The sequence below is a fragment of the Thecamonas trahens genome (assembly GCF_000142905.1).
Source record: "Thecamonas trahens ATCC 50062 unplaced genomic scaffold supercont1.23, whole genome shotgun sequence".
Classification (NCBI taxonomy): domain Eukaryota; order Apusomonadida; family Apusomonadidae; genus Thecamonas; species Thecamonas trahens.
Window position 1 is genome coordinate 177105 of NW_013657657.1, and position 16663 is coordinate 193767.

The following is a 16663-nucleotide window of genomic DNA, read 5'->3' on the forward strand; positions in this document are numbered from 1 at the left end:
GCCAGAAGGGGGGTTGTGTGGGGGGGGGGGGGAGGGAAGGAGGCGTACCCGGCGGACCATCTCCCTCACGCGGCGCGACATGGGCTTCTCGCCCTCGATGCGCAGGGCCTGGAGGGAGTGGACGAGGGAGACGAGCTGTGTGATTTTGCGCTCTGTGAAGATCTTTGCCTGCGCTGCATACTCTAGCAGCGACATGGTGAGCTGGTACATCGAGGTCCCCAACCCACGGCTGGTGGCGGTTGGGCAGGTGAAGGGGCGGAAGAAAGGTGGGGAGGCCGAACGAAAGGAGGGGGGAGGGGAGGGACGGGGGGGGAGGGGGGGGGGACGAACAAACGATTGGGGGAACGATTGAGGGAACGATTGAACGAACGAACGATTGAGGGAACGATTGAACGAACGAACGATTGAGGGAACGATTAAATGAACGATTGAACGAGCGAACGATTGAGGGAACGATTAAATGAACGATTAAACGAACGATTGAACGGATTGGGCACCTGGACGGGCTCGCTCCCTCTGCTCCACACCACCACCACACAGACCCCACACGGCCCGACACGGCTTGACAAGACACAACACGACACACGACACAACACACTCACCTCATAACCACTCTGCTGCGGCAGTGACAGAGACTCCCCCTCCCCCCTCACCCTCACCCTCGTCCTCCTCCTCCCCCTCCCCCGCCCCCTACCCATGCGGTCAGAACGGGTGGCAGAGGCCGCCTTCCTCGCCGTCACCAACCCGGCCCACTGGTCGGAGCCGACCGTCCACACCCTCGCCCCGCACTCCCCGCGGTGGACAGGGACTGCAAAGGCTGCTGCAGCCTTTTGCTTTGCCGACACCGCCGATACCGCACTCGCCTGCCTCGCGCCCCGTGCCCGCCACTCGGCCTCCCCCTCGGCTGCCCGCTCGCAGCTGCAGATGCAGCCGGCGGCTCCCACAGGCCTCGCCGCTCCCGGAGCCGATGCCTCTGCCGCAGGCACAGGCTCGACCAGTTTGTGGACCCGGCTTCATGGCTTTGTCTTTGTGCTGACCACCGGTGATGGCGATCGGCTCTACGGACACGTCCGCCGCTTTGCCGGGCCGTCGGACACTGTGTACGCCGTGTGCATGCTCTCATATCACCCCACGGTCGCCCTCTTCCGCAAGGTCCTCAAGCTGGCCGAGCGGGTAAAGGGCCATGCTGCACCGAGCGCAGGCAACTGTCCCGCGCTCGGATCGCTCTTTGACCAGGTCCTTGCTGCCCGCATCACCTCGCCCTCGCTCAAGCTCACTGTCGGCTCGTCGAGCTACACTCTGCGGCTACCGCGAGCGACGCCCGGGGCCGCGCCGCGGTTTGAGCCATCAGTCGGTGCCCGGCTGGCGTTGCTTGCCGCCCTCGACGCCGACGCCATTGCCGGCGTCCTGCTCGCTCTCGCCACCGAGCGCCGCATCCTGGTCACAGCCCAGGCGCTGGCCACGCTCTCGTCGTCAATCCTGACCCTCAACGCCTTGCTCGACCCGCTGCAGTGGCAGCACGTCTTCATCCCGGTCCTGCCACCGTCGCTCTTTGACTACGCCTGCGCACCCATGCCGTGGCTCATGGGCGTCCCCACGTCGGAGCTCGAGACTATCGCCAAGTACCCGCTAGACGACGTCGTCGTTGTCTACCTCGACCACTCGAGCGTTGTCGACACCGCGGCTGAGCGGGCCGAGCGCGCCAGCACGTCCAGCTTTGGCGACGACCTCGCTGCTGCCGGTGGCGTCGCACTGCCGAACAAGCCGGCCGCCGCGCTGCGCAAAACATGGTCGGCGCTCCGCAAGGAGCTTGACGCCGTGGTTCCTGAATCGGCGCAGCGCGAGCTCGCCAATCGGGTCTCGAACGCGTTTATGGCCTTTTGGGTCTCACTCCTCGGCCCGTTCCGCTCGTGCCTCTTTGTCGACGAGTCGGCCGTCTCCACCGGTCGCCACGCGTCGTCGGCTGTCGTGTTTGACTCTGAGGCGCTCATCGCACAACACGAAGAGTCCAAGTCGACCGTCGCCTTTCTTCGCGCTCTTCAGCGGACCCAGATGTTCGAGGAGTTTGGCCGCGAAATCGCAGACCGCGCGGCATCGCGCCGTCCGCCCAATGCCTTTGAAATCGCCGCCTTTTCCTACAAGCGCGTCTCGCGGTCCAAGCTCGGCAAGGTCTTCTCTGCCCTCCGCCGCGGCGGCGGCTCGTCGACTTCGGCCCCGGGCTCGCCAGCCGACTCTCCCGCCACGCCGCGGACGCCGACTGGAACCGGTGGCGGTGTCGGCGGAAGCCTTGGCAGCGGCGGGGGCTTATTCGGCGAGCTCGCCTCGCCGGTTCTCGCGCCCAACCGGGTCACCCGTCGGGTCCGCCTCGACAACCGGGTCAACTGGGACGGCGTCGACTTTGCCGACATCCACGCCTCATTTGCTCCCCCCGATGCGCCCGACGCGCCCGACCCCGCGCTTGTCAGCCCAGCCCAGCCACACCCGGAGGCAGAGCCCCTCGCCACCTCTGCTCCGCTCATCGACTTTGCTGCAAGCACTGAGCCTGTGGCAGAGCCCAAGCCGGAACTCCCCAAGCCAGCTCGTCCGCAGGCTGCTGCCGATCCGTTTGCTATTTTCGGATCAGAGCTCGCCGCTGCACCCGCACTCGCCGCCGCATCCGCCGCAGCTCCTACCACCGTGCCGGCCGCCACCGCTGATCCGTTTGCTATGTTTGCAGCCGGACCGTCAGTCTCGGGCAGCCTCGTGCAAGACACGCCGTCGCTGCTCTCGATGTTCGACCCGCTCCACAACGGCGATAGTGGCAGCGCGACCAAGCCTGGCGCCGCCGCCAATGCGGACGTGCTGGCCAGCAGTGGTGCGAGCACGCCAAGCTTGCTCGACTGACGCTTGTACGGCCATCGTTTACAGCTGCAGCGGCGGAGCTAGCCCTTGATGCAGCAAATAGGGGTGAGCTTGACAGCCTTGCGGCCGATACCCTTCTGGTGGCAGGTCTCGATGACCGCGTCGATGTCCTTATACGACGAGGTGCACTCCTCGGCAATGAGCTTGGGCGAGGCCACGCGAATGGAGACGTTCTTGGCCGCAAGCTCGTCGAGAACAGACTCGTACTTGACCTCGCGGCGGGCCTTGGAGCGTGAGCAGCGGCGGCCGGCGCCGTGGCAGGTCGACCCAAACGTCTCGTCCATGCCCTTTTGTGTCCCAAGCAGAATGTACGAGGCCGAGCCCATCGAGCCGCCGATGAGGATGGGCTGCCCGATGTAGGTGTAGTCGACCGGGAGCATCGGGTGGCCCGGCGGGAAGGCACGGGTCGAGCCCTTGCGGTGGACAAGCAGCGTCTTGGGCGTGCCGTCGACAAGGTGCTCCTCCACCTTGGCAATGTTGTGTGAGACGTCGTAAATGAGCGACATGTCAAGCTCCTGCGGCGACTTGCCAAACACGCTTGCAAAGGCCTGGCGGACGAGGAATGTCATCGACTGGCGGTTGACAAAGGCGTAGTTGGAGGCGCACGCCATGGCGGCGAGGTAGTCCTGCCCAGCTTGCGAGCCGATGCGAGCGCACGAGAGCTGCTTGTCGTTGACATCGATGCCGTCGTCGCGCATGGCCTGCTCCATCTCGATCAGCGCGTCAGTCGCCACCTGATGGCCGAGCCCGCGCGAGCCCGAGTGGACCATGACCACGATCTGACCCACGGCGTCAATGCCCATCTTGGCCGCCCCATCGACGTCGTAGATTTCCTCCACCTTTTGCACCTCCAGGTAGTGGTTGCCGGCGCCGAGCGTCCCGAGCTGCGGCAGACCGCGCTTCTTGGCCCGCCGCGAGACCTTGGACGGGTCCGCCGCAAGCAGCCGGCCGTACTCCTCGCAGTGCTCCTTGTCCTCGGGCCAGGCGTAGCCCTCGCGGAGTGACCAGTCGAGGCCCATCTCCAGAACCTCCTCCAGATCGGCCATGGTCATGGGGATGACGCCCTTGGAGCCGACACCGACCGGGATATGGTTGAACAGCGCTTGCGCTAGCTCTTCTTGGATCGGCCGCACATCCTCCTCACGCAAGTTGGTGCGGATGACCCGAACGCCGCAGTTGATGTCAAAGCCGACGCCTCCCGGCGAGACCACAGCCTCGGGATCGTCCATGTCAAACGCCGCCACACCGCCGATCGGAAAGCCGTAGCCGGAATGAACGTCTGGCATGGCAAACGAGTACCGCACGATTCCCGGCAGCTGCGCCACGTTGGCGATCTAGAACAAGAGGTGGCATTGGGGGGGGGAGGGGAGGGGGAGGTGGTGAGGAGGTGAGCTGGGGTGGGGATGGGGGATTGTGTGAGGGGGGGGGGGGGAGAGAGAGAGAGAGAGAGAGATCATGCGTACCTGCTTGAGGGCGGGCACAAAGCCGCCGACACCCTTGGCCGAGGTGTACTGGCGTAGCTCGTCGCCCATGAGCTCACGCAGCTCGTCGTTGACATAGAACCGTCCGGGCACCCGCATGCCCGGCACAAAGCCCTTGGCAATCTCATACGTGTTGGCGTCGAGCTTCTTGATGTACCCCTCCTGCTCCTCCAGCGAGTACTCGGCAGTCTCATCCATAACCCTTGTGTCCGCCATGGTCACTTGGGTGAGGTGTTACCCTCTCCCGTGTGGTCGGCTGTGTGTGGGGGGGGGGGGTCGACTCGGAGGGAGGATTGGAAGCCTCCCAGAGACGGTCCGACTTCTTCTGTCTCGGCAAGCCAATCGCACATGGCTGTGGGTGCTACACTGGTGGGAGTTTGATGGAACGGTATGATCTTGCTGCTTGGGAAGCTGGGAGGGGGAAGGGGGCGGTCTGCGCTTGGTTGCGGGTCTCGATGGGGAGGGGGAGGAGAAGGGGGGTGGAGGAGATGGGGGGGAGACCGGGCAGCGGGGGGGGGAGATATCGGATCCGATGGCCTATCTTGGCATATGTACACCACGCGCATAGAGTGGCCTCTATTCAGCAGCTCCTGGCCTAATGTCTGGTTGCCGGGCGGCAGGCGACGGCGCGATGGTCATGGTGATCAGGACAGCGGGGCAGGGGTGGTGGTGGAGGAAAGGGGCTGACGCCATGCCGTCCGTGCAACATGGCCTGCACTGCGGGATCGTGGGTAGCAATGAAGCGATGGAACGGTCTGATGCGATATGTAGTTGAGGGAGTTGCGAGAGCGTGGCTACTTACAGTCGAAGCGAAGAAGGAGTTTGGAACGAATGTCCCCAGGTGGGGAGAGGGGGGGTTGGGGCGAGTGGAGCGAGAGCGGAGACGCCACGGGAGCGACCCGCAGAAGAAAGGACGGCGGCTGGGTAGGAGCGGGCACAAGGGGGGGGGGGGAGGGGGGGGGGAGGGGGTCTTCGGTAAGTGGAGAAGCACCACTCAACTCTCACTGTAGAGACCTTTGCTAAACATGGCCACTGCCCCGAAGCACCTTGGTATCATCCTCATGGGCCCGCCCGGCGCCGGCAAGGGTACCCAGGCCCCGCAGATCAAGGCCAAGTACGGCCTCTGCCACCTCGCCACGGGCGACATGCTCCGTGCCGCCATTGCTGCGGGTACTCCGCTGGTATGTGATGAAGGGGGGGAAGGGAGAGGGAGAGAGGGTAGGAGGAAGGCTCTGCATGAGGAAGGGGGAGGGGATGGTGGCCCGGCCGGAGGGGGCACCCGTGAGGCTGGCTGTTCAGACAGAGCAAGGGATCGGGGGGGAGCAGTGAGAGAGGGTGCACATTTTTTGGTGGCAGGCCAGCCGGGGACAGTGGTGGTGGCAGGCCAGCAGGGGAAGGGGAGGGCAAGGGAGGGAAGGGGGGAGGAGGGGGGGGGAGGGGGGAGGGGAGGGGAGGAGGAGAGGGGAGAACGGGAGGAAGACCCGGTGGGCTTGTGGCGGCATGGCGAGGCGCCGGCGCAACGCGTCATGAGGCAGGGTGGTAGGGGTGGGCATGGAAGGAGAGGGCGGGCGATGGGGCGGGGCGGGTGACTGATGGTGAAGATAATGGTGTGGTGTGCAGGGCAAGAAGGTCAAGTCTGTGATCTCTGCTGGCGAGCTTGTTTCGGACGACCTCATTGTGGGCCTCATCCAGGAGCGGCTCGGGTCCGACCCCGAGTGCGAGCACGGGTTCATCTTTGATGGCTTCCCGCGGACCATCCCGCAGGCTGTCATGCTCGACGAGCTGCTGGCCAAGGAGGAGAAGTCGCTGGACCACGTCATCTCGTTCGAGATTGATGACGGCATCCTCCTTGACCGCATCACCGGGCGTCTCATCCACCGCGCGTCGGGCCGGTCGTACCACGTGGTCCACCGCCCGCCGAAGGTGCCGGGCAAGGACGATGTGACCGGCGAGCCGCTGTACAAGCGGCCGGACGACAACGAGGAGGCGTGCAAGAACCGGCTCAAGGTCTATCACTCGCAGACGGCGCCGCTCAAGGAGTTCTACTCGAAGAAGGGCCTGCTCCGCCTCATCAACGCCTACCAGGAGGCCGACTCGGTCTTTGCCGACGTCCAGGCCGTCCTCAACGCCCAGCACTGATCTGCGAGCGGGCGCTGCGCAGCAACCAATTACATACTGTGACCCATGAGTGCGTGGTCGCCACGAACATTGTTTTCGTGTTGACAGGAGAAGAGGAGGGAAAGCTGGTGACCGCCATGGCCCGTCTCCGATTCGGCCAGTGGGTGAGCGGACATTGCCCATTGCCCATCTTTCGGCCATCCACGGGCGGCGGCCGAGTGGCCAGTGGCAGCGGGTAGCGGCAACACACGACTAGCGTTGCAGAGGGCTGATGGCAGACTTCTTCATCGAGGTTGGCAACCGGCGCCGGGGAGGGCGGTCTGTTGCGGCCAAGCTGAAGGATCCCCGGAAGCGGAAGCGTGAGGGCGAGGGCTCGGGTGAGGCCCGTAGCCGCGGCGGACGGAGCAGGTCATCTGGCGGGCCATCCCGGGGCGGACGGGGCCGGAGCCAGCGGGGTGAGGGGCGCCGCGGGCGGCATGCGGCGGAAGACGAGGCTGTGGAGTCTCTTTCGGGTGACGAGGAGGGCGGTGGGCGAGGCGGCGACGAGGCCGAGCTGAGCTACTCGGACGACCTGGAGAAGCTAGAGACGCCGGCCCAGAAGCGGGCCCGGCTCGCCCGGCAGTACATCGAAGCCATGGCCGGGTCCGACGACGACGACGGGAGCGGAAGCGGGAGCGGCGACGATGGGAGCGGAAGCAGAGGCGGGCGCCGCCACGAGGCTGTGGGCGACAAGCTGTATGAAGCCGCGCTCCGGGCCTCGCATCGGTACCGCCAGGAGGTGGCTGACACGCTTGGCTCCGGTGGCCTGCCCGATGGCCGCGCCGTCTCGGCCTCGCACGGCAAGCACCGCCTGCCGGTCACCGCCGTCGCTGTGGCCGCCGACGAGAGCGTGGTGTACTCGGGCTCCAAAGACGGGGCCATTGTGGCCTGGGATCTCGAGTCGGACACCAAGTGGGTGGCGGTGCCTGCGGCCCGGGCGCCACCCAAGGGCCGCAGCCTCGCGCCGCCGACTGAGCTCGGCGACGGGCACGCTGGCGCGGTGCTCGCGCTTGCCGTGGCGGACAATCCGGCGGTGCTGGCGTCGACGGGGGAGGACGGAACGATCCGGATCTGGGACACGCGGGCGCCGCCGCGAACGCTGCTGCCTGCGCTCTCCAACGCGCCGCGGGCACACAAGGGCCCTGTGTATGGCCTCGCCTTCCGCCATGCGACAGACCAGCTGTTTTCCGGCGGCGTCGACCGTGTGGTCAAGGTCTGGGCCGGGAGCGAGGCAGCGTTTGTCGAGTCGCTCTTTGGGCACGAGGCCGCTGTTCACGACATGGACTCGCTCGTCCGTGAGCGGGCCATCTCGGGCTCTGCCGACGGCTCGATCCGAGTGTGGAAGGTGCTCGAGCAGTCGCAGCTTCTCTTCCGTGCACCCGGCGGTGGCTCGCCGGTCGAGCGCGTCTCGCTCATCAACGAGAACAACTTTGCAGTGGCCACGGTCGACGGCTCGCTCTCGCTGTTCTCCGTCCACAAGCGACGGGCGCTGACGGTGGTGAAGCATGCGCACGGCGCGCCGCCGTGCAGCCAGCTTCCCGAGTCGCCGCTTCTCCCGCCGGGCGAGGTGACGCAGCGGTCGACGTGCAACTGGGCGACTGCGCTCGAGTCGGCCAAGTTTACCGATGTCATCGCCTCGGGCTCGGCCACGGGGACGATCAAGTTCTGGAAGGTCGGCAACCACTGCAAGTCGCTGACGCCTGTTGCCGAGGTTGACACGCCCGGCTTTGTCAACGACCTCGCATGGGCCAGGTCGGGCAAGTTTGTCGTCGCCGCTGTGGGACGCGAGCACCGCCTCGGCCGCTGGTGGCGCCTGCCCGGCGGCGAGGGCGGCGCGCGCAACCGCGTCTCGCTCATCCGCGTCGGCATCGACCTCGACGCCGTCACGGTCGGCGAGGAGGAGCCCCTGAACTAAACGTACGCGTACTCGTACTCGGCAGAAGACGACGAGGCGGCCGAGGCGGCTGACGACGAAAGCGAGGACGAGGCTCGCCGCCGACGCCGCGTCGGAAGCGAGTCGACGCAAAGCGACTCGCGCAGCAGCGCGTCGCCCTCTAGCACATCAGTCCGCTTGGCAAGGTCCGCCAGCCGCCGCCGCACAAGGTCGTCGAGGTCCAGCAGCCGGTGGGCGATGTCGCGCTCCAACGCGCGCATCCGCGACGCCAGCATGGACACCATCCGCACTACGTCCTCCAGCGGATCGTCTGACTCATAGTACCCGCCGAACTCGTCGCCGTACTCGTCGCCGTACTCGTAGCCTCTGTACTCGTAGTCGTCGTACACTGCAGGAGCCGCCTGAGGCCTTGATTTGCTCTTGGCCTTGCCCCTGCCCTTGCCCTTGGACTTGGCCGCATTGCCACTGTTCGAGGCATTACTGCTGCTGTCCGAGCCATCATGGCGGGTCTTGGCCTTGGTCTTGGTCTTGCTCTTGGCCTTTCCCCTTCCCTTGCCCTTGGCCTTGCCCCTTCCCTTGCCCTTGGCCTTGGCCTTAGATTTGGCCTTTGCCCTGCCCTTGCCCTTGGACTTGGCCGCATTGCCGCTGTTCGAGGCATCACTGCTGCTGTCCGAGCCATCATGGCGGGTCTTGGCCTTGGCCTTGGCCTTGGCCTTGCTCTTGGCCTTGCCCCTGCCCTTGCCCTTGGACTTTGCATCATCACTGCTGTCCGAGGCATCACCACCGGCGGTACCCCTTCGACGGCCCTTCCCCTTGCCGCCCGCCCTGCTCCTGTCCTTCCCCTTACCCTCTGCCCTGCTCCTGTCCTTCCCCTTGCCCTTGCCCTTGCCCATCCACACGCCCTCCTCCTCACACCAACCCAGTGCAGTGTACCAGTGTGCCCCCCCCACCCCTCCCCTCCCCTCCCCCCTCCCCTGCCCCCTCCCCCCCCCTCCCCCCGCCACCGGCCCCATTCGCCCGCTCCCTGACACGCCACCCAGCCGTTGGCCACCACCACCACCACCACCACCACCACCACTACCACTACCACAGACACCACCACACCACACCACTCCACACACACACACACACACACACACCACTCCACAAACTACCACCTCTGCCACTGCCACCCCCACATCTGTCACCATACCCCCCCATGGACCCGCACACCTTGCGCAATGGCCGCCACCACCAACCCGCTCACGGCACCCCGCCTCCACGCTCCTCGGCTGGTCCGGCTACCTCGACGACGTCAACTACTCCCTCGGCAACACCCTCGGCCACGGCAGGCTCGGACTATCCCTACCCGTCGTCGTACTCGGCTAGGTACGGAGTGGCGCAGGCGGAGAGTGGCAGCCAGGCCAGGCTAGCGAGCAGTTACACCCTCGCCCACAACCCGCCGCTGCCCCACTCGGCTTCCTCGGCCAGCGCACATCGCGCCCAGCCGCAATCGCCTGCGGTTGCCTCGTGGTCGGCTCTCCCGGGCTACGTCTCGCCATATGCCACTCGGACTACGCCCGGCTTGCACATCGGCGGAAGCTATCGTCCCGGCGAGATCCAGGGCCCCACCGCAGCTGGCGCGGGTGCTGGCGCTGGCGCTGGCGACTCGTACCGGGTCCGCGGCACCGCGCCGGGCTCACAGCAGCCACTACATCCATCGCCGCTGAAGGAGACTATGCCCAAGCCGTCGCCGTATGCATCGTACTTGGCCAGAAACTACGGCGGTGGCCAGTCGCTGACGGCCTCGCAGATCGGCGGGGAGCCCATGCGCGACGCTACCGCCGACCAGGCACCGTCCAGTCCTGTGGCCAAGGCTCCGCAGCACACTCCGTTCTACACCTCGCACGCCGGCGAGTGGTCGTCGGCGCCGCCGGCCAAACCGCAGCAGCCGCGCGCCTCCGACGCCATGCTCCGGCCGACACGCAACTATGGCGAGTCGAACACCGCCATGCCGCTCTCGGCCTCGGCTCTCGGCGGACCGGCCCTCGCCGTCCGCGACAGCGACGACAGTCCGGCCCCGGCTAGCCTGGACAAGATCCAGGCAGAGTCGCGGGCGCGAGCAGCGACTGCTAGCCCTGGGCTAGTCGCTTCGCCCGCTGACGTCGATCATACCCGTCGCGAGCGCTCGCCGTCGCCGATCCGGGCCGAGCCAACGTCCCCGGGCTCGCCCGGCGTCGACGCGTCGTCAGTGGTCGACGGCGATGGGCGTCAGTCGAACCTGCCGCCGCTGTTTGGCGCCTCCTTCCTCGACGCCGACATGTACGGCCACCCGGAGAAGGTCATTCCGGGCGTGCCCAAGCCGGCCAAGAAGCGCGGCATGCTCGCACGGCTGCTCAAGCCCAAGCCCAAGCAGCTGCTCGCGCCAGACGAGAAGATTTTGGTCAAGGCGCAGCCGGACCATGCCGAGTTTCCAGACTTCACCCCGCTCCATCGTGACATGCGTGAGCTTCTGCTCGACCCTATCTACGCCGATGTCACCTTTTTCGTCCAGGGCCGGCCCATCCGCGCCCACCGTGCCGTCCTCGCCGCGCGCTCAGCCAAGTTCCGCGAGATGTTTGCCGAGACCGGAGCAACTGAGTTTGAGCTCGACATGTCGCTTGAGGCCTTTACTGCCCTCCTCGCCTTTGTCTACATCGACCGGACGGAGATCTCCCTGCTACAGGCCATGGAGCTCCTGACGGCTGTCAACCTCTTCGAGCTTGCCGATCTCAAAGCCATGTGCGAGTCGGTACTTCTCAACAACATTTGCGTCGAGAATGCAGCGTGGATGCTCCAGGGCGCCGTCGAGCACGAGTGCGCTCTTCTCCACGAGGCCTCGCTCAGCTTTATCGTCGCCCACTTTGACGCCGTCTCCCAGACCGAAGCCTTCCAGGAGCTCGAGCGCGGACCCATTGTCCACGTCATCCGCGCCCGCGCCTCTCGCGGCAAGTAGCACCCGCCATCCGCTGTCCTCGTACCCGTCCGTAAAGCACGCCGCTCCCATCCGTCCGTCCTTCCATTCGCCATCCGATGCCGTGCTCCATCGAACGCCGCGAACTCGTCGAAGCCCGCGCTCACGCCGCTCACCGGCCCACTCGACGCAGCCCAAGCCGCGGCTCCGACCCCCCGCCATGCTGGACTACTTTTGCATGCTGTTTCCGGACGAGGAAAGCAGGGCGCCCGGTGGGCCCGGCCAGGCATGCTGGGAGCAGGCGCTGGCCGAGGCCCGGGCCGAGGAGACCGTCCGCCACAGCTCGGAGAACCTGGTGGCACTGGCCGCCCAGGAGACCGCCCTGATCGACATCCGCAAGAGCCTGGCCCAGTGGGAGGTTGCGAGGCAGCGCATGGCTCGCGAGAGGGCCAAGGCCGATGCATCAGGCACCGCAGGCCGCGTACGTCTCGCCGCCCGCGCTGCCAATGACGTCGTCATCGTCCAACGTCGCATCGCCGCCACATCGCCCGAGAGCCTCGCCGCCGGGCTGGCCGGACTGGCGGAAGACGCCGATGCTGCTGGAGTGTGGGCCGATGTTGATGCCGTGCATGACTTTGCGCGTGATGTCGATCACCGTCTCGCGGTCAGCGTCTCGGTCCTCCACACCATCGAGGTGCGGGCAGCCGAGGCGTCTGCGTCACTGGCGCGGCTATCGGACGCGATTGCTCGCATTGTTCGCCGTCAGTACCGCCGAGTTGCGCTCCGCTACCATCCGGATCGTTTTGCCGGAGCAGAGGTAGACGAAGCGCAGGCCGCCGAGGCCGCGTTTGCTGATCTGGGCGAGGCGTATGTGACGCTGGCCAACGCCGCGCTTCGGCGCGAGTACATGGCCATGTGCAACCACGAACTGTTCAAGCTTGCGCATGCCAACGATGTCGATGCCGATACCGCCGCCGACCTCGGACGTGCCCAGGTGCTGGCCATCGAGTCGGGTGCGCCGGACCAAATGCGCAAGGTCGAGGTTTGTGTTGCCCGCGGCGAGCGCAAGCTTCAAGTACGGTGGAGCACAGCGCCACGAGCGGCGATGATCGAGATTGCACTCATTCCGCCCACCGACGCGCTCCGGACGCTGCACCTCTCACCGTCGCCACTCGGCGGCTCAACCGTGGTCGCTGTTCACTCTCCGAGCGTCGGCCTGCATCAGGTTGTTGCCCGCGGCGTCAACTCGTCAGGCGACGGACCGTGGTCGTTCCCGGCCGAGTTTACTATCGACGAGGAGACCGGCGAGCTGACAGCCATGAGTGCGGCGGATCTGGCAGCGGCGCAGCAGGCAGCCGCGGCGCAGGCAATAGCAGAGATCAAGACCCGAAACCGCGCCCGCCGCAAGGCGCGGGCCAAGGCGCGGGCCCAGGCAGCGGCAGCGAGCACAGCCGAGCCTGACCCGCCACATCTCGTAGCCATCCACAAGGCAACGCGCACACTGTTCAAGGCTGCACGCAAGCACTCGCCAGCGATGATGGTGCGAGCGTTGGCCGGGCTTCCATGTCAGCGCGCAACAGCGGCGGCGGTCAATGGCGCAAATCGGGCCGGCGACGCGCTGCTAGTTGTTGCCACTCGTGAGGGTGACGAGGACGCCGCCAAGTGGCTGGTGGATCACTTTGGTTCGTGCGGCCTCGACTGCAACGCGGTCGATAACGCGACGGGTCGGACGCCGCTGGCATGGTCGATTGTCTCGGGCGCCGAAGACGTGACCGATGCTCTGCTGAGGCTCGGACGTCGAACGATTGATCTTGACCTGCCGGACTTTGCTGGATGGACGCCGCTGCACTTTGCTGTCCGCGCAGGGAAGCCGCGGCTTGTCGAGCGGCTGATCCGGATGCGCGCGCCGCTGAATGCGGCGTCGTACGAGTGCCCGAGTGTGACGCCGCTGCATGTGGCGGTCGAGCACAGCGACGCAGGCATGGTTGCGCGTTTGCTTGCCGCAGGCGCGAGCGTGGTCAGTGAGAGGGAACTCACCTCCGCTCCAATCGATTGGCTCGATCTAGATGCGCTGGCCGAAACCGACGTCTCGCCGCTGGGTCTGGCGCTGATGAAGGGCAATGATGAACTGGTGAGCACGCTCTGGACCGCGGGCCGGGGCGAACAGGTACTCCTCGCCGAGCTAGTGCGACTCACGCTTCTGAGCGACCGGGTCGAGCTGCTGCTTCAGCTTGTGGGGAGCGAGACACTGAACGCGAGCCGTGATGACGCAGGCAACAGTGTTCTGCACGCAGCGGTAGCACTCGGAACCGAGCATGCCCAGGCCGTGCTGGGCGAGGCTGTTGGCGCCGGCGCAGAGTGCGAGAACGCCGCGGGCTTGCTGCCGAAAGACATCACAGCAGTGACGCTCGAGGATGTGCTGGGTGTCCGCGAGGAGGAGGCTGGCGACAACAGCGGCGATGAGGCGGCGGAGTCCGAGTCGGACTCTGAGGAGGGCAGTGAGCATGTGGCCGGACCGAGCGGGAGCAAGGATGTTGTTGAAAGGATGGAAGACGAGTCTGGAGCCGGTAGCCTCGACCTGCTCCCTGTCGAGATCATCTTTGAGGTTCTGCGCCTTTTAGAGATGCGCGATGTAGTTGCGCTCTCGCAGACATGCCGCGCGATGCGGGCGCTCCTCGTCGACAACATACTCTGGCGCAAGCTGTTCCGGCGGGCGTTCCCGGGGTAGTGTCTGGAGCGACGTCGCGACTACGGGTCGGGCACTGGCGGAGGCAGTTTATCAAGATGGTGGAAGGCAAGGCGTTTTGCGGGCTGTGCGGCTCGCTAGCCAACCTCCGAGTGTGTTCCGGGTGCCAAAGTGTGGCGTACTGCGGGGTAGAGCACCAGGTTATGGACCGGGCACGACACCGCGACGCGTGCTCGGGCGCGCGAGCGATGATGCGGTTGCGGCTTGCGCGCAAGGAGCGGCGGCGTCGGGTGGCGATGCTGCGGTGGCGGGTGGCCGGCGAGGCGGGCGCATGGTAGAACGTGGTTTACTCGGCAGCTGGCTGGTCGTCGGCAGCGAGTTGCAGCGAGTCTGCAGGCTCGTCGTAGGCGGCGAGCAGGTCGTCGTTGGCGAGAGCCTCGACGACGTCATCCTCAAACTCGACGTCGAGCTCGTTGTCATAGGCCGAGATGAGCTCGCGGAGCTGTGCGTTCTCGCGCTCGAGGGCCGACTGGCGGACTGAGGCCTCGAGCTCGGCAGCCTCCTCCATGTCGGCGGCCTGGCGCATGACGGCGGCCATCTGCTCAACCTGCTGCTCGAGGGCGAGCGACTTGTCGGAGAGCTGTGCGTTGCGCGCGCGCTCGAGGGCCAGGTCCTCGGAGAGAGCAGCGATGGCCTCCTCGCGCTTGGTCTGGAGGACAGAGACCTGGTTGCGGTGCATGTCCATAATCTCCTCCAGTGCCTCCTCATACTCTTTGAGGGTCCGCTGCAGGGCAACGTTGTCCGACTCGAGCTGGGTGATCATGCCGTCGCGCTGCTCCAGCGCGGCCTCGTACACGGCCTGCGCATCGGTAAAGTCCTCGACCGAGATGGAGCGGTCGGCGTCATGGCCAAGGCCCTCGTCGTCCGCAGCCTCGTCGCCCCGCGCCGGCTTGTCGACCTCGGCAGCAACGTCCTGTGGCGGGCTTGCGGGCTGTGTCTGCGCCGGCGGCGGCGTCTGTGTCCCGGCCGACGCCGTCGTTGTCGCCGCCTTGGCGGCCGCCTTTGTCGGCGTCTCGAACACAGGGGAGGCGTCAGCGGGAGCCGTAGCAATGGTCTCGGCGGGAGTGGTGGCGGACGAGACGGACTCGGGCGCGGGCGTGGGCGAAGGCCGCAACGGCGAGTCGATGAGGTGCAAGGCATGCTGGTTCTCCTGGCGCTGGCGGACGATGCGCTCCTTGAGCTTGTTTGCGCGGGCCAGCAGCTGGGTGGTTGTGGCGTAGTTCTTCTGGATCTGCTCCTGCAGGCGAGCTGTCTCGCTCCACAGTCCATTCACGGCGTGCTTGACCGGCGTAACCGGCGTGACCGGCGAAGCAGGCGCCTCGCCTGCGCTACCGCCGGCTGCTCTGTGTCCGTGGGTCGGGGTCGACACGCTCTCCATGGCGAGGGGGGAGGGGGGGGGGGGGGGGGGGGGGGGTGGGGAGGGGGGGGAGGGGAGGGGGGTAGGGGGAGGGGGGTAGAGTGCAGTGGGTAGTGGGGTGGGCTTAGGGGTGACAACCGTGGTGGTTGGAGGGGGGGGGGGGCTGCCTGCTGCCGGTCTGCTTGTCACAGTGGCTGGCTGCTCTGCCTGCCACGGTTCGCCCACTGTTTGCCATCTGTTTTCAGCCACCGCAGGCCACTCTCACAGGCGGCCACCAGTGGCTGGAGGTGCAGCTGCTACCACTCGATCGATTGCACCACTCCACTCGACTTGATACGCCTGGGTCTTGTTTGGGTCTTCTTAGGTACGGACACAGGCTGGAACGGCTTCCTTTCTTCCTCTCTTCCCAGAAGTGCATGGCAGAGCAGCCACGCCACTCATCTTCTCCTGCGGGCAATGGAAACCGAAGCGACGAGAGAGGCCATCCGATAGAACCATCCATCGAAGCCAAGGCCGGTGGAGTAGAGGTGAAACAGAACATCATGGCAGCGGCGACGGCGGCGGAAAGACTCGAGTATGTGCTTGTGGTCGACTTTGAGGCGACGTGCGACGACGATCGGACGTTTGGCCCGCAAGAGATCATCGAGCTCCCGGTGGTGTTTGTCAAGATGGCCGGCGACGGCGACGGCGACGGCGGGCCGCAGATCGTGGACGAGTTTCACAGGTACATCCGCCCGACAAGCGTGCCTCAGCTGACCCGGTTCTGTACCGAGCTCACGGGCATCAAGCAGGAGACGGTCGACGCTGGGATGACCATCGACGAGGCACTGGACGGGCTGGCGGAGAAGATCGACGAGGTGCTCGGCGCCGAGCTGGCGGGCGAGAGCACGCGGTGGGCGTTTTGCACATGCGGCGACTGGGATCTCAAGACCATGTTGCCCAAGGAGGTGCGCAACAAGGAGTTGCGGCTCGCGCCGGCGCTAGCTGCTGGCGTCGAGTCGTGGATCAACATCAAGCACGTGTACTCGGCCGCCACCGGCAGCCGGGCCCGCGGCATGAAAGGCATGCTTGATGCGGTTGGCCTCGAGCTTGTGGGCCGGCATCACTCGGGCATCGACGATGCACGCAACATTGCGGCGCTCCTAATCGAGCTGGTGCAGCAATATGGGGCAACAGTGGGAGTGACATCGGGCAA

General features: G+C 66.2%; 9 protein-coding genes across 9 annotated transcripts in view; 6 read left to right on the plus strand and 3 right to left on the minus strand.

The window, feature by feature from the left end:
• The window catches only part of AMSG_05415 (uncharacterized protein), a gene marked incomplete at its 5' end in the record, with an annotated part of 3808 nt that extends 585 nt beyond the window's left edge, over positions 1–3223 (plus strand). Inside the window, one exon of the mRNA XM_013902381.1 lies at positions 707–3223. Within this exon, the coding sequence (XP_013757835.1) occupies positions 707–2883 (2177 nt within the window). The 3' untranslated portion in view covers positions 2884–3223. The remainder of the gene's footprint in view (positions 1–706) is intronic.
• AMSG_05416 (UPF0027 protein C22orf28) lies at positions 2885–4607 on the minus strand. Its single transcript, XM_013902382.1, has 2 exons — positions 4365–4607; positions 2885–4235 (listed from the first exon to the last, which is right to left on the minus strand). Exons 1-2 carry the CDS (start codon positions 4596–4598, stop codon positions 2922–2924), a joined length of 1548 nt encoding a protein of 515 aa, XP_013757836.1. The 5' UTR covers positions 4599–4607; the 3' UTR covers positions 2885–2921.
• Positions 4608–5377: 770 nt separating this feature from the next.
• Positions 5378–6624, plus strand: AMSG_05417 (adenylate kinase B). Its single transcript, XM_013902383.1, has 2 exons — positions 5378–5563; positions 6003–6624. Exons 1-2 carry the CDS (start codon positions 5408–5410, stop codon positions 6519–6521), a joined length of 675 nt encoding a protein of 224 aa, XP_013757837.1. The 5' UTR covers positions 5378–5407; the 3' UTR covers positions 6522–6624.
• Positions 6625–6771: 147 nt separating this feature from the next.
• On the plus strand, positions 6772–8470 carry AMSG_05418 (U3 small nucleolar RNA-interacting protein 2; the record flags this gene model as incomplete). The annotated part of the gene is made up of 2 exons (XM_013902384.1): positions 6772–6886; positions 6989–8470. The coding sequence occupies 2 exons, from the start codon at positions 6772–6774 to the stop codon at positions 8452–8454; spliced, it is 1581 nt and encodes a 526-aa protein (XP_013757838.1). The 3' UTR covers positions 8455–8470.
• Positions 8471–8593: 123 nt separating this feature from the next.
• AMSG_05419 (uncharacterized protein) lies at positions 8594–9326 on the minus strand (the record flags this gene model as incomplete). The annotated part of the gene is made up of 2 exons (XM_013902385.1): positions 8594–8609; positions 8686–9326. 2 exons carry the CDS (start codon positions 9324–9326, stop codon positions 8594–8596), a joined length of 657 nt encoding a protein of 218 aa, XP_013757839.1.
• Positions 9327–9631: 305 nt separating this feature from the next.
• AMSG_05420 (TD and POZ domain-containing protein 4) lies at positions 9632–11433 on the plus strand (the record flags this gene model as incomplete). The annotated part of the gene is made up of 2 exons (XM_013902386.1): positions 9632–9707; positions 9765–11433. 2 exons carry the CDS (start codon positions 9632–9634, stop codon positions 11405–11407), a joined length of 1719 nt encoding a protein of 572 aa, XP_013757840.1. The 3' UTR covers positions 11408–11433.
• A 110-nt stretch (positions 11434–11543) lies between these two features.
• On the plus strand, positions 11544–14093 carry AMSG_05421 (26S proteasome non-ATPase regulatory subunit 10; the record flags this gene model as incomplete). The annotated part of the gene is made up of 3 exons (XM_013902387.1): positions 11544–13356; positions 13432–13496; positions 13533–14093. Exons 1-3 carry the CDS (start codon positions 11586–11588, stop codon positions 14091–14093), a joined length of 2397 nt encoding a protein of 798 aa, XP_013757841.1. The 5' UTR covers positions 11544–11585.
• A 304-nt stretch (positions 14094–14397) lies between these two features.
• On the minus strand, positions 14398–15703 carry AMSG_05422 (uncharacterized protein; the record flags this gene model as incomplete). The annotated part of the gene is made up of 2 exons (XM_013902388.1): positions 14398–15434; positions 15694–15703. The coding sequence occupies 2 exons, from the start codon at positions 15701–15703 to the stop codon at positions 14398–14400; spliced, it is 1047 nt and encodes a 348-aa protein (XP_013757842.1).
• Positions 15704–16010: 307 nt separating this feature from the next.
• AMSG_05423 (ERI1 exoribonuclease 3) lies at positions 16011–16653 on the plus strand (the record flags this gene model as incomplete). Its single annotated transcript, XM_013902389.1, has 2 exons — positions 16011–16622; positions 16645–16653. 2 exons carry the CDS (start codon positions 16011–16013, stop codon positions 16651–16653), a joined length of 621 nt encoding a protein of 206 aa, XP_013757843.1.
• Positions 16654–16663: the final 10 nt, after the last annotated feature.